The sequence below is a fragment of the Marmota monax genome, unplaced genomic scaffold (assembly GCF_021218885.2).
Source record: "Marmota monax isolate L192 unplaced genomic scaffold, Marmota_monax_Labrador192_F-V1.1 WCK01_AAM20220418_F8-fsc00013, whole genome shotgun sequence".
NCBI classification, from domain to species: Eukaryota; Metazoa; Chordata; class Mammalia; order Rodentia; family Sciuridae; genus Marmota; species Marmota monax.
This window is the reverse complement of record NW_026692202.1, coordinates 12794646-12810375: the sequence shown is the minus strand read 5'-3', so window position 1 is coordinate 12810375 and position 15730 is coordinate 12794646. Positions and strand designations below refer to the sequence as shown.

At 35.0% G+C, this 15730-nt stretch overlaps 2 protein-coding genes across 3 annotated transcripts in view; both read left to right on the top strand.

Moving 5' to 3' along the window:
- The window catches only part of Ufl1 (UFM1 specific ligase 1), a 33086-nt gene extending 30378 nt beyond the window's left edge, over positions 1-2708 (top strand). The window contains exon 19 of the mRNA XM_046431187.2: positions 702-2708. Coding sequence (XP_046287143.1) covers positions 702-917 — 216 coding nt within the window. The 3' untranslated portion in view covers positions 918-2708. The remainder of the gene's footprint in view (positions 1-701) is intronic.
- An 8200-nt stretch (positions 2709-10908) lies between these two features.
- The window catches only part of Fhl5 (four and a half LIM domains 5), a 43362-nt gene continuing 38540 nt past the window's right edge, over positions 10909-15730 (top strand). Inside the window, exon 1 of one of the 2 annotated variants that reach the window (XM_046431174.1) lies at positions 10909-11117. The gene's annotated coding sequence lies outside the window, so the exon portion shown is untranslated. Of the gene's footprint in view, positions 11246-15730 lie in introns of both variants that reach the window. The other variant, XM_058575549.1, reaches the window with a different exon arrangement.

The following is a 15730-nucleotide window of genomic DNA, read 5'->3' as shown; positions in this document are numbered from 1 at the left end:
GCTTCCAAGAATGTAAACAGTGAATTTGTTTTATTGTTTTTAATTTAACATAGCTCAAGAACTTTTCAGGGCTGGAGCTATGGCTCAGTGGTAGAGCACTTGCCTCACACAGGTGAGGCACTGGGTTCAATCCTCAGCACCACATAAAAATAAATAAAGAAAGAAAGAACTTTTCAGAATCCTTTAAGATCCATGTAAAGAATGTTCTGAATTTGAAAATTAAGCTTTCAGGAAAAATACAGAATGTCAGATCTCCTATTTTAGTTTCTCCTTCCTTCTCCTTTCTCATCATAGGATCAGCATACTCTTTTAATATAAAAGTATCAAGGTTTGGTTGTAAAGCAATTAACTTACCTTCAAGGTCTAGTTCAAAAGTCTTGTCCTATACAAATTCTTTTGAGAATCCCCGCCCCTCAGCTAAAAGTCATTTGGCTTCTTTAAATCTCCTTATCACTTTGTACTTTGGTGTTAGAAACTAGCTAAGTCAACTTTTACTAAATTGATCTATGTTCATGGTTTATTTCCTCTAAGCTGTAAACTCCTTGAAAGCAGGGACCTTGCTAGATTCAGCTTTCTACTTACATGACCAGGGAGGGCTTCATAAAGTTGAGGACCTTCAATGCATATTGTCAAACAAATCCTACTTCTTTAGTTCCACATAAAATTGAGTTGTGTTTGTAACTTTTCCTTCTTCTTCACAGGATCAGCATACTCTTTTGGTAAAGTATCAAGGTTTGGTTGTAAAACAGTTAGTTAGTCAAAAGAAGACTGGGCAGGGAGATGATCCCATGAGTGATGAACTAGACAAAGAACAACAGGATGTCACCAATGCTACTCGTAAAGAGCTTCAAGAGCTTTCTTCATCCATTAAGGACCTTGTTCTCAAATGCAGGAAATCATCAGTGACAGAAGAATAATGATCTTAGTTTGCTTTTGTTATATAGTGAGCATTTTCCCCAAAACTTAAACTTAAAGGTGAGTAGTCACAAAAAACAGTCAGTGGCAACTCTCCCTCGCTCCCGCACAATTCAATTAAAATAGTAGTGTTCTATTAAATGTAAATCTTATAAAACGTGAATTTTGGTAAAACTGGGTTCTCGAAAGTTTTTCTTTTCACATAAATTCTATGTGCAACTTTTTAGATAAAAGTTATTTTCACATAATTCTAAAAAAATACATTTTAGGTTTATTCCAGATGGTAAATGAAGAATGAATTTTTCTGGAAAAGTACTTATTCATTTGCTATTTGATTTTTTAAGTGATATCTATATTTATTATATTCACTTAAGCAGAAACTTAAAATTTGGTCACTTTAAAAAAGAAGAAAAGGGAAATAAAGCCTTCAGTGTGTCAAAAGTAAAAATAAATCACATTTTATTTTAAGTTAATAGAGTTGCTTCAAAAATAAAATACAGGAATTTTCAGAATATATATATATATATATATATATATATATATATATATATTATTATTATTATTATTATTATTATTATTATTATTAAGTCCTTGCTCTAATTTGGGCCTAGTAAGAGCCTTCCACGTAAAAGTTTGCAGGGGCTTCTGGGATGCCTTTACAGGTGGGAACACCAGAGAAGCCTATACATTGCTATGCTCTGTTACCAAACAGGCTGCTGAGAAAAGTGAGAGAAAACATGAAATTGACTGCTTATAGATATGTCACATTTATATTGGTATGACTAAAAATTTAATACAAAGATTTTTGATTAATCCAGTTTACATTTCTAAATTTTGCTTTTTATTTCAGTAGATGCTTTAACATCTAATTCTTTGGAAGTATTTATGTGACAAATTGTTAAGCTGCTTTTTTTAGCGGTGAGAGGATCTATAAATGCATTTAAATCATTGGAACCTTTTTTTTTCCAATAATAGAAAACTTATAAAAATTAAATATTTTTGTTTTGTAAAGATTGTGATTTAAAAGTAATTAACATTATTCTTTGGAGTAATCATTTCAACCAAACAAATTTTAAGCAACAATTTAGTATTTAAAAAAAATTTAGTAATTTTGAATATAATAGAAAATTAAATCCCAAATATGAAAAAATATTATTTTATATAATTCCATTTATGGCATTTGAAACTTTATATTTTAAAATGTTTAAATGCAAAATTCAGACTACCTCCACTTTGTTTTAGAAAAAGTGTTAATCCTGAGTGAAATTAATGTAATTTCTAAGCATTGTTATTAAAGTTGATAGGATTGTAACACTAAATTTAAAAATGTGTTCCCATGGGTAATGTTCTAATATATGTTTTCATAAGAGCAAAAGAAGAAAAATGACAAATCTCTGTGACTACAGAGTCTTAATTTATTTTTGTTTATGCAACTTCCAAAATATTGAACACTCAGCATATTTAACTCCGCATTTAAGGACCTTATCATTTATGTTTCAGCAGATACCAAAGTAATTCTTGTTTATGTTAAACTAGATCATAGAAAATAAATAGAAGAGACCATGAAGCAAATAAAATCATTCTGACTTAATCTATGAAAATAAAGTAGAAGAGACAATGAAGCAAATAAACATGCATTCTGTATTAACTTGTTTGCATTAAATTTTTTTCATTTGTCAAAACAGTTATTTTTTCATAGAAAATGAACATTTTTATTGTTTTGTAAATAAAATTATATAAGTGATTTTGTATGTAAAGATCTAATTTCAATAAAGTTAAAATTGTTAAATGGCTATCCACTATGATCTTAATGAGCAGTGTTAAGACTATTTAAAGTTACCTATTGTTCTATTAGATTTTATGGTATTATATATCTTCCTTTATTTAAATTAATACTAAAATTAGTAGATAGATGCATTCTGTATGATGTGTTTATATTTTGAATTCTCATTCTGATTATAATTAGCGGATTTGATTTTAATTTTCTTACACAGAAAAATTTTCGATAGTTCTCAGTGTCTTTTAGTAATTGAAAGTTCATCATTCATGAACCATTTTGTCTTAGAAAATCACTTCTCAGCCAGATTTCATTAAATGTGTAGTTATATTCTTATATGCCAAACCCTATCATTGCAGTTACAATAGAGATATTGGAAACATGCCCCAGATATTTGTGTTCTAGTGTGTTCCATCTACAGACCCATGAGTTTTTGAAGAGTAAAAGGAAAACCACTTTGGCCATCTAAAAGATACACAGTAATACATAATAGCACAACCACAGTGTATTTTGAGAAAAGACCTGAACACTATATATTAAAACAATACAAGTAATAATTAACCTAAATGTAAAGCCATCTTGAATGTTTTAGAGAAATACTTTAATCAGAATGAAAATTACCAAGAATGAAGTCAAGGGACAACAGTGATCTGGAGGGTAGTGCAGCGTATATGTTATTCTCATTTACCTCTAGTTTTTTTTTTTTTTTTTTTTTTTTTTTTTTTTTTTTTTTTTTTTTTTTTGTCCCTGATCTCCTATGCATTAATCATTGGATCATGAATTATTTACTCTCAAAAAAAACAGAAGAAGAAAATAATGTATTGCTTTTTCAAAAATGTCACTCAAGCCAGACCCAAATGGGATTTTTTTTTTCTATAAAAAGCTGGGTAAAGGTAGGAGGATGGAAATTTGCTTTCTTTCATTAAAATCAGTAACATTTCTCCAGTGTAGATGGAATGTGAAATAAAAACATATATAAAATTTCTATCAGATATATATTTTCTTAAAAATCTGGGAACATATGGTGTGGCTATTAATATGGCCTATAATAACACAAGTTGCTCTGCCTTGAGGGCCATACTAAGCAATGAAAGAAAAAATAGAAGCTAAAAAAAGAAACCCTGACTTGAGGCTTTCAGGAAAAAAGAAATAAAATTATTTCACTTACACCATAAAAAGGAATACTTTCAATATGTATTAAATTTCTGTACATTTCTAGTGTTTTTGTTTTGCCACGCTTGCCTCTAATTGCATCTCTGTTCCTTTTCAATGTAATAAGCACTTGATGTTTGTTTTGATGAGCAGGAAAAACAGGGTTTTATCAATGGTGGGATGGAAGAGAGGACTTGGTGAATTTAAAATCTTGGCTCGGTAATTTCCTGGATCTTGTGTGATAGCTTAATAATAGAAATGCCAATGTAAACTTTAAAAATATAACTTACTTTCAAGTCAACGGCAAGAATCAACTGTTGCAGCGTTTGAACAGAAGTGAAAAGACAATGCAATGGAAAAGAAATGAAATTCAAATTTTTTTCAAAGAAAAGATGTGACACCATCCCCAGAACTGAGTCCTGAAAGAAAAAGTAGGATTAGCCTCAAACAAATGGAAGATAGAGAAGGAAGGTACTTCTGGGCAAAAGCGGTACAGAAGTAATATTATATAAATTGACATGACTAATGAGACATTGGGGAGCCCTAAAGATGAAGAAATATGAAAAGTAATCTGGGGAAGTATAGTGTAAGATGAAGACCAGAGGGGAATCCTGAAATGCCTTATGTACTAAGCTAAAATGTTTAAGCATTATCCTGAACACATGCATGCATACCCATTAAAAAAGTAAGTTAGCCAGTGTGTGATTAGATAGAAGTGATCTTCTGTTTTGGAAGGCAATTTGATAAATTAACAAAACCTTTTAAAATGTATACATTATTTGTAAAATCAATGTTTTCTGAGAAAATGTGAACTAAATAATCACAAGCCTTTTTCTCATTCTCCCTTAGAAGAGGAGTACATACAATGTCTCCCATAAAAGGAAACAGTCTTCTTGACTGAAATATTTTTGTTTATTCAGATGCTAACAATCAAAGGAAAATCTTTTTTCCAACTAGTCAGGCTGAAACAAAAGTCCCAAAGTTTGTCTGTTTATGTTTTTTGTTATTCTATATAAAGAAGTAAAACACTTTGTCAAGCTGTTTTTCCTACTATCTGTAGCCCTTGACCTAACTCTATTATATAAATAATGTTGGATAAGTGCTTAAAGCCATGGCATAAGGTTAGTGTAGAAAATAACAGTTGCTTAAATAATACCTAATAAATGTAAATGAACTTAAAGTGAATATGCTAGATTTTTCTTGCCTTTTTCCTAACTAAATCTGCCCTTATTTTATAAATGCTCAATATAAATTTTAGTATTAAAGAAAACAACTAAAAGGGGAGAAAATGAGCACTATTTCATTATATTGCAACTGTTCATCATATCACTTCAAAATTTATAATGTTTTATTGATTTGGAAAATCATAGTAAGTGAAAAATGATAGGATTCCCTACCCCAAAATATGGCATCTGGAGGTTCTCTCACCGTCTCCCACCCTTCTCTCCTAAAGCAGGTCATAAGACTCTCATTCAAGAGATACCCTCTCTGTATCTTGAGAAAAAGTATATCCTTATCTCTAAAGAGGAACATTAAGAAGAATCTGGACAAACAGGCCTTAATTACTAAGTTTTCCCTAGTTTATTACCATCAGCTCATACTCTCCTTTTATCCAATTATACTTCACAACTACTCACTCTTCATTAGACGTAATATACAAAAATGTTCTTGAGTCTTCATTACTGAAGACTACTGTGTCATGTAAAATTTAAGTAAATTTTTATGCTTTTTACTTATTAATCTATCTTTTGTTATAGGGGTCTCAGCCATGAACCTAGGAAGGGGAAAGATTCCTCATCCCCCATAATTACACACAATGTGGTGATTTTTTAATTGAATATTTCATAATTGTATAAAACTATATATAGGTATATGTATACATATATATGTAAACCTTTACTTAAACACACAAACGCTTCTTTGTATAGTTAACATAAATACACATACATAAAATTCTTCAGAGATATGCAAATATTTTGGCTCTGTTTTTCTGACATTTTAAACTTTCTTCACATATTTTTTTCAGTTCTTATTTAATGTTCTGCAAGAAACATTTTTATAATTCAATAAACAAATATTTTTAAATAAATATAGCTCTACATCATTAGATGTAGAGAAAAAATAGACTTGAGGCAGATGCAAATTGTTTTGTGATTAATGCAACAAGCTATGTAAGAAATGTGTAGACAGTAAAAATGACAAATTTGAGAGATGCCATTTAATAAAGTAGAACCAACAGAAGTGATATGGAGAATGTGAGAATACAGTTTTGCAGGTTTAATATGGAACACCATAGAGAGTGCAGAGATGAGCACACTGAACAGAAGATGAAGATCTGGAAAGTGAGGGGAAGAAAGAGAAGTCTGAGGGTAGTAAGTGCCACAGTCTGGCTGGGCACAATTCAGGAGCCACTTGTCAAAAGAAACGAACTTTATCTTTAGAACACACACACCAAACCACACAGCTCCTCAGGAAAAACCTTCAGAGCCCAACTGCCACCACTGGCTTCCCACAAGCCTCCCAACCTCCCCGACTCCTCCTGCTCTTGAGGCCGATTGGCTGGGTCGCGTGGGCGGAGCCAAAAAAAGTCCCCCAATGAGCAGCTCCGTGGTCTGAAAGGGTGGGGAAACAGCCCAATGAGCATCACCACAGAGGAGCCAATCAGTTGGCAGCTAGAAGTTTGCTGGGGCTGCTGTGAGCCAATCATCAGTTGGCAGCTGGTGCTGGCAGCTGGAAGTTTGCTGGGGCCCCTTCAGCTGTGGCTCTCAACATCTCCCCCTCTCTGTTTAAACAACAAGCATGTGGCTTAGGGACTGTGCCTGCCTTAGTTTGTCCAATGGTACATATGGTCCTTACCCTTCATAGGATGAGCTGGCCTCAAGGCGTCAGCCTCCTGTCTTAGGTTGGTACCATTGCAATTGGATCTTACCCATCATTGACTACTGGTCCAGCATACAGCCACATCTGTGGATAGGTCTTTGTACCAGCGGGGAGGTGAGGTTCTTTGCCTCACCTCTGTTGGCCCCCAAATTTTAGCTGAACTACCATGACAAGCAGAAGGGAGGAAGATACACCAAGCCAATACCACCGATGACACCATCAACAAAAATGCCCCAACACTACCACAAGTTGCTGCACCAATAGATAGTTCACAATGCATACAAGTGAGTTCACAATGCATACAAGTGATACATAGTCCAGGCAAGTTCTGCAAGCAGTTCAGTGATGGCTATTGAAGAAGCTGTAGATTGGTTTTATCTTTGTCTTCACCAGCACTGGGATGAAGATAGGAATTCTGGCAATAATGGCTAAAGAAAAAATTATGTAACATTACAGAAGGCACTAAAAGAAAACAATTTTCTTAACAATTTACATTGTCTTTAAGAGAATTATTAAACATAATGAAAAGGAAAGGTGAAAGTAAACAAACAGATCTGTTAACCTTCTTTTTTGTTTACATATTAAAACAATCCTCAACAGTTGTTTACCCAATTTAAATTAAACCATATGAATCACATGAAAAAACAAAATATTTGGATCCATTTTATCATGAGCGCTCATCATATATGATATATGGACATACGTACATTCAAACATATAACACAAAACACAAAACACAAAATATAATACATACAACACATAACATTATAGTAAAGGCCTTATAACTTTTTACAGGTGAAATCTCCATTGCAATGTTTAAAAACTCTATAGTCAAAAAATAGAACTGATCAGCAAAACATTAACCTAGGTCTGTATGAGCTCAAAAAACAAAATAGAACTTCATGATATGGCAAAGGGCAATAATAAAATAGATATTGAAAAAAGCATCCTGGTTCTGTTGCAGATGTAAGAATAGCCAAACTGGAGTTTTGGATATCAGTTGTTATGGATTTGAGCCAAATCATCTTCTTTTTGGTCTGTAGAAATCGCTTTAGTTAATCTTTCTGGAATCCAAATTGGCTGCTGTTCTCCCTGTGGAAACACATAAACAGACCCCCGACTCCAGACAATCACTGGGTCAGGACCTTGGTTAATCTCTCTCCCTATCTGTTCCTCAGACGTAAATAGTTTTTCCTCAGATGTGAGCGGTTTTTCTTCCGTCTCACTCATCTCCAGGGACAGGCAACTTAAAACAAAAGTGAAGCAAAATAAAAGAGGAATCTTAAAATGGCTACCCATCCTCTCGCCCTGCCCTCAGGGGCGAGCAGTTCACTTACCCTCAGTCGCTCCCGTGCGAGCCACCAAATGCCGCAGTCTGGCTGGGCACAATCAGGAGCCACTTGTCAAAAGAAACTAACTTTATTTTTAGAACCACACACGCCAAACAAAACAGCCTCTCAGGAAAAACCCTCAGAGCCTCAACTGCCACCACCAGCTTGCTTCACAAGCCTCTCTCTCCCACACAAGCTTCTCTCCACCTCCCACAATCCTCCTGCTCTTGAGGCCGATTGGCTAGGTCATGTGGGCGGAGCCAAAAAAGTCCCCCAATGAGCAGCTCCGTGGTCTGAAAGGGCAGGGAAACAGCCCAATGAGCATCACCGCAGAGGAGCCAATCAGCTAGATGTTGCTGGGGCCGCTGTGAGCCAATCATCAGCCGGCAGCTGGAAGTTTGCTGGCAGCTGGAAGTTTGCTGGGGCCCCTTCGGCTGTGGCTCTCAACACAATGTGTCCTGGGCACTACCCTGATGGGGTTGCTGGGTTCCTCCAGTGCTCCATATATTTGTAGTCTTGGGCCCCGGAGCATTGGGCCCCCCTGTCCATTTTTTGGCAATGGAGCCCGATGCCTTTCTCCACGATATCGTGGATAAACACCTAGTCCTTGTTCGTTTTTTGATAATGGAGTACCCTCTATGGTGGTTTGAGAACGGCATTCATTAGCCCAATGTCTCCCTCTATGGCATCGTGGGCCAATACCCGGTATTCTACTCCTTTGCTACCTAGTTTTGTTAAACCCTCCTCCTATGGGGCAATTCCTTTTAAAATGTCCTGTTTGTTCACAATTGTAGCATGTTCTTGGCCTGACATCTAAAGCCTGTTTTACTGCAGCTGCCACGACTTGCCCTTGTTCATTAATGTCTCTGGCATCTAAAGCAGGCCCAAGGCCTAGAATCTCAGTGGCCGCTCTTTAAGCACGGCTTCACCATGGCCACCTCGGCCGCCTCCTCTGAACATTTCGAGAAGCTGCACGAAATCTTCCACGGCCTCCATGAAGATCTACGAGGGCACCCGAGTGGCTGCTGGGGACGGCCGGGACCGAAGAGAAGAAGAAGTTGATCAGAGATTTTGATGAAAAGCACCAGGAAGCAAATGAAACGCTGGCAGAGATGGAGGAAGAGCTACAGTATGCACCAACAGATAGTTCACAATGCATACAAGTGAGTTCACAATGCATAGAGGAAACTAGAAACATAATTTAGTGAAACTAAGGGAAGAGAATTTCAAGAAGAAATAGACATAGGCAAAGATGAGAAATATCTTATATGGGTAAAGACAATACTGGTTATTAAGATTGTCTATGATCTTAATGAAGATGTTTGGTGGAGTGGTTCAAGTGAAAGGCAAATTTCAGTAAGTCAAGAAGAACAAGAAGAGGTTCGAAAGTTGAATCAGTGAATGTAGATTTCCCTCTGAGGAAGCATATGTATAAACCAGGACAGTGACTCCATAACTACTGGACACATAGGAAATTTTACATCTATGACTGCTTCCTTGCCTACAAAAGGAGAAAAATAATGCCTATTTAGCAGTGGCATCATTGGATGATGATAACTTACTAATGAAATCAGAATTTATTGGTAATCATGTTTTCATTTCATAATGTCTTAGTCATCAAAGTCAGGTAGATAACAAAGCATAGTGCTAATTGGCCCTGCATTTCCCTAACTTAAATTCTTTAGTGTAGGTAGCTGAGTTTGACCTCAGGGAATATTCACATGTGCTTTAGCACTTAGAACATAGTTTTCATCTGGAAATAAATGGAATTAAGGTGGAATATTTCCTTGGTCATCCCAACTTCTTCCTGATGTGAGGTAGTTTACTTTTCAAATCTTTTTTCAGATTCAGATCTTGACATCTTCAACTGCTTTTCATGTTTTGAATTTAGGATTTCAAAAGACCAGATGAGTTTGTCTTTAAATGAAGTCATATAGACATGGATATGACATAACAGTAGTTGCCAACTCACAAGTAAATAGGCATAAGTCCACACTGGAGGTACAGAAATCAGGCAACTACCTCACATTCAAATCAAAGCCAAGGTTCGAAGTTCCCAAATTTCCCAAGAAAGAAGTGATAGAGGCCACAATCCAGGACATCTCTTTCAAGCTACCAATTCCACAGGTGAGAACATAGACATATGTCTTCCAGATAGTTCAAAAGAAAAGATTCAGCCATTTCTAAGCTAAAAGGAAAGTTCTAACAGCCACCAGAAAACAAAACTCAAACCAGATTATTTTAGTCAGCTTTTTTATTGATGTGACCAAAAAACCTGGCAAGAACGATTAAAGATGCAAAAGTTTATTTAGGAGCTCTTGGTTTCAGGGATCTCAATCCATAAATGGCCAACTCCATTCCCTGGGGCCTGAGATGAGGCATAATATCATGGTGGAAGGTACTTAACAAAAACAAAATATAAACCCCAAAGGCACATCCCAAGACACTCCATTAATCCCTTCCCCTTTCAGGGGATTAAAGCACTAATAAGGTTAAATCTCTTATAACCAAATCATTCCATCTCTAAACTTTCCTACATTATCTCATACATGAGCTTTTGGGGAACACCTAATTTTGAAACCATAATACAGATTCATCAAGGAACAGAAAATGTGTCATCTTTTCAGAGGATTTTTATAGGTCCTCAATTTAGCCTAGTCCTTGGAAATTTCTCAAGTGTATAAGTGTTCAAATGAATGTCATATATTTTAAACTTTTTGGAGCCCATCCAAGCATTTCAAATACTAATCCTGGCAGAATTTCCCTTTAAGGATATCCTGCAGAGAATTGGTTACTTGTAATTTTAAGTACAAATTGACAAGGAGTGATTTTTTCAGTCCAGTAGGAGTCAGCTTTGTGCATCTCATAAGGCCTGGAGGAAATACAGGGATCCTATTTTTTTTCCCACAAACTTAAAAAGCAGCAGTTGGGAGGCATCCTCAGCGCTGGTGTTCTCTCTGTTCCTTTTGGAGTTGATGTATGCATTTGAGGGGAAACGAAATCATCAAATATTCTCATTTAATGCTCTTTTAAGTCACAGGAAGAAGCTACTTTAAGAAAAAGTGAGTTTTCAACCCCTATTTTCTTTGTGTTTCATTTACGTTGTGTTTTGACGTCTTGAATTTTTGTGAGGATGAGAGATTTTTTATAAACTTTCCAGTGACTTCAGAAAAAAACTTTTCTTTAGTGAGTAAGTACATACCTTATAGTTTCTTAACCATTTGAACTAACAGTTATTGAATTGTATATCTTGAGCTGTCCAGACTTCTCATTTTGATGGTGTGAGTATGAGGCCAGCAGAGGGGCAAATAACTCTGGAGGTGCCTCCTGAGTTTCTGTAATATCTTCATAAATGGGCATTGTGGTTAAAAAAATAAAAAAGGTGGAGGGGAGGAAATTCTGGGTTTTATTTGGCTTAATTTATTTGAATGAATAACATTATCACTGAGGATATTTTATTACTGAATTTATATTTCTTGAGTACATTTTAAAGTCACAGATTTTAAGCAAAAGGAGTTAATGAGATTCTTGTTATTTTCAAGAAAAATCTGCCTACTTTCCAGAAACAGGCATATAACAATTCATGATCTTAGGTTTCCTATAATTTAATTAAAATATTTGTGTCCCACCGATGCAGATATATAATGCACCCCATCAGTATAAAGGGCTTCTATTTGAAACTGAGGTAGCATTATTTAAGTAGAACGCATGCATCCCATTTGTGCTTATGCTTTCTTTCTCGCTATTTTAGGGATGCTTTCTTTGGTGTCTGTCATCCATTTGAAAACCAAATGCAGCTTCGTAGCTGTCAGTTTGGATTTCAGAACTGTGAAAACTAAAAGAAATCATTAATAAAATGTGTAATTCTTATACATAAAATGTAAAAAATCCTCACATCCTGTTAGCCATTGTTTCACATCTGCAATATTGTTATGTGTAAATTAGGTACTTTTAGGTACTTTTACTAGCAAAGTATATAGATAAAAATGTAACACAGATATTGCAAGCAAGCATCATAGAAGATATTTCTTAGCATATGTGTTATGATATATGCCTGAAGCCATGATCCAAAATTGCTTGAAGGGGAAGGAAAACTTTGATGCCTGTTTTCTGCATGTGTTCTGCATTATGCCAATTCTGGGGCTGTTCTACCTAAACAAGAGTAACAGATTTGTGTTTTTAATGTAACACCACGTCACTGACAAGCTTACTTCTTGTGTTTATTATACTTGCCAATAACATTTTGAGTAAAGCTGGATTAATTTGGGCTTATTAGGTAAGCATAGAATTTTTTTTGAAAATAATTGTCTATATATAACATTTTAGAGAAGCTTTAGGTTTTTTGTTTGTTTTCAGTCTAGGAAATGTGATCCTTTTTGAAATGAAAACCAAATGCTAGGGCTCACAAGGGAAGTTCTGAATCAGATGTCAGTTAAATAAGTTTGCATTTCCCTGTTCTTATAATTACATTTCCTCCCTGGTTGTCATAATTTTTCTTGTTACCTTTGCGTACTGTATATGAGACTTTGAAGAGAAGGAGAAGGGAGGAAAGGGAAAGGACTTCTTCCCATCAAAACACCTCCAATCTTTTCCAGATGACCAGCTTGAGCATTTACCTATCTACATCAGCCCAAATTGGTCTCATAGTTCCCGTTAAGAATCTGATAGGATCAATAGTGGGAAGGAGCATTAAGGGCAAGCCAGTAAAAAAGAAAAAAAAAAAAAAATCAAGCATAGGTTTTGCCCTGGAATGCTTTACAAAATGCCCGCATAATTTATATGGTTTCTTTCCATTGTCCCTTTGGCTCTGACTAAACTACTCTACTTGGGTGTCTCACAATATTCTCAATATTCATCAATCATCGTAATCTAAAGGTAAACTAATCATTTCCTTCTCTTCCTCTCTCTACTCCCCTCAGTTGTACCCTCATATAATAAATGATGCATCATCCAACCAGTCACTCAAGCCAGAAATTGTGGATAAACTAACTTCTTCTCTCCTTAATTCATGTACCAGATATACATCCAACTTGTGCCATTGTGACCTCATAAATTCATCTACTTCCTTCCTTTGTCACTACTGCCACCTATTTCACCCAGCCATCTTCTTTCACTTGGTTAACAGAAGTCCTTTAACTGGTCTTCCTGCCTCTAGAATCACTCTCTTCCTCTGTACACTCTATACTAAATTTATATAGTACCCAAATTCCTTCTCAGGGAACTCATTCTTAGAGAAGCAATACAGTGGATTGTCCCAAATCCCATCAAAATTTAGGGTGCTCAGAACCACTTCCCAGTTTTTGTTAAAATGCAGATTCTGGTTTTGTCAATCTGGGTGTGTGTCGGAGCTCTTGAGTTCCTAACAAGAAAGATCCCAGGTGATGTTGAAACTATTATGTCATGGACAACATTGAGAAGCAAGGATCTAGGATATGCTATTTTGTGCCAGACTGGCTGAAGTTCAAATCACAGTTATGCCACCTATAACTTCAGAGAACTTAGAGACGTCACTTAGCCTCTGTGTGTCTGGTTTTCTTTGTCTATAAAATGGAGATCATAATGGTGTACCTCTTCCTTAAGTTCAATGTAGCAAATGAATATACTGATTTTAAAATTATTTACAATAATGCCTGGCACGGAGTGCTAGTCACTATTATTACATGTCAAGACTGAATAATTTAGCCTTTATGTCTGTTTTTTATCTTTCAGTACTTGGCACACACACACACATACACACAACATTTCAGCCACACTGAATGATCTTCAGCAAATGAAGAACAGGGCAAATGCTTCTTTTCTATCAGGCCTCCCTGGGTATTTTTCTGCAAATCACTCTGCATACAACCTAACACATCTCAACTATTTTCACCTTTTCGGCTCTCATCTTAGGTGCTGAAGTCCCTTGTAATACTGAACAACCACCTCCCATCGAGTTATATATTTGGCTCCACTCTAATAATACCAATGTGCCCCTATTGGACACATTGTAATCTAATTCCTTTGTGTATCTGAGAAGAGCATGAGACTGTGACAATTACCACTCAATTTCCAACATCCTACGTATTCCTTTGCAAGTCATGGATGATCAATAAACAATGAATGCACTTTAAACACATTTTCAAAGACCTATAAAATGAGAAATAGAGACAAGAATAAAAATCTTTAAGATCTGGGTCTTTTTTTTTTAAAAAAAAAAAAAAAAGGAAATAAGGTTTAGAATAGGTCGACTTTCTTTCCCAATGTTGCCTCTGCGTTAGTCTGTGACTCCATAGGAAAAAAATAAATGCATAATCATATATTTAAAATATACATTCAAGTTGGATGTATATTTACTTTATATTAGGGTAACAATAAAACTCTGTGTGTGTGTGTACACACACACACATACATATAAATGAGATATCATCATTTATTCAGCTACTATCAAAGGATACTGAAAGAGACTGAAAACACTATGCATGGCACCAAAATGACTTTTCTCTGACAATAATTTGGGTTTCTTGTTTTATCAGGGTAATTAGTTTGTGTGAAAATTTAGATATATGGTGATGAGAAGGTGAATTCAAACCTAGAAGAATTTTTAGTTCACATAAGATGCAGGGGCATGTCAACAACAAGTCCTAAATTCATTAAAGGAACAGGCCTGGCTCATAATGTGAGAGCAGCAGTATGGCATCTAGAAGAGTCAAGGTTTTGAAATCTGGTCTGTTCTGAGTTCTCTGTGTACTTGGGCAAGTTACTTCTTTCCAGGCCTTTAAAATTAAATAAAACATCAGGCAGCACTCTATATTAGGGTAACAAAAAACTGTTTATTTTTCCTTCTTCTCAAATTCTTCTGTTATAATTTTGTCTCTACTAGAATATCTAACTTAATATTTAACAAAGTTTTGAGGTTTTATTTATTTATTTATTTATTGGTTATTAATTTTGCCAGAACAGAACTCAGCAAATCCTTAGTTATATTTTTCATTATTATTTTGAAATTTCTCCCCTCACATTATTTAAGAATATACTTTTTAATATTATTTCTAATTTCATTGCAATTACAACACTAAAGAAGTGGAGTGGAGAAATGGGCTTCTGGGATTCTTGTTTTCCAGTTTGATTTTTGTTTCCTTACTAATCTCTTAAAATTCTTCATAAAATAATTTAAGTAACATGACAGTCACAAGACACCTAATACTTTTTAAAGTACTAATAGTCATACTAGCCAAGATATCAAATTATTCACCATGTTTTACACAGCCAAAAAATCACACATACTTTTTTCATTTCTATATTAATTCACTTATTCACCAATTAGATCAAATTAATATAGATCTATAGAAGAATCAGTTAAGGTGTTCAAGTTTCTCATATCATGAAATTACATTGTGCTAATTATCATCCAAGAGGCTCCTATGGACAGGAGTTGCCCATTACAAATTTTAACTAAATGTGTCTCAGTATAAAATAAGAATCTCTCAAATTTTGTCTAAGAATTTTTCTTCACATAAAGATCAACACTTCATCAGCAGATTTATGGGTATAATTTGCATTTGGAAAAATGAAATCATCTTACACCAAACTGTTGTGGTGTCTAAATTAAGATTTAATTTTTAAAAATAATTCCTTGTCTTATAATACATTAAGCCTAATTATCTCTTCCCCTAGAACATTTTTATAATTATACAAT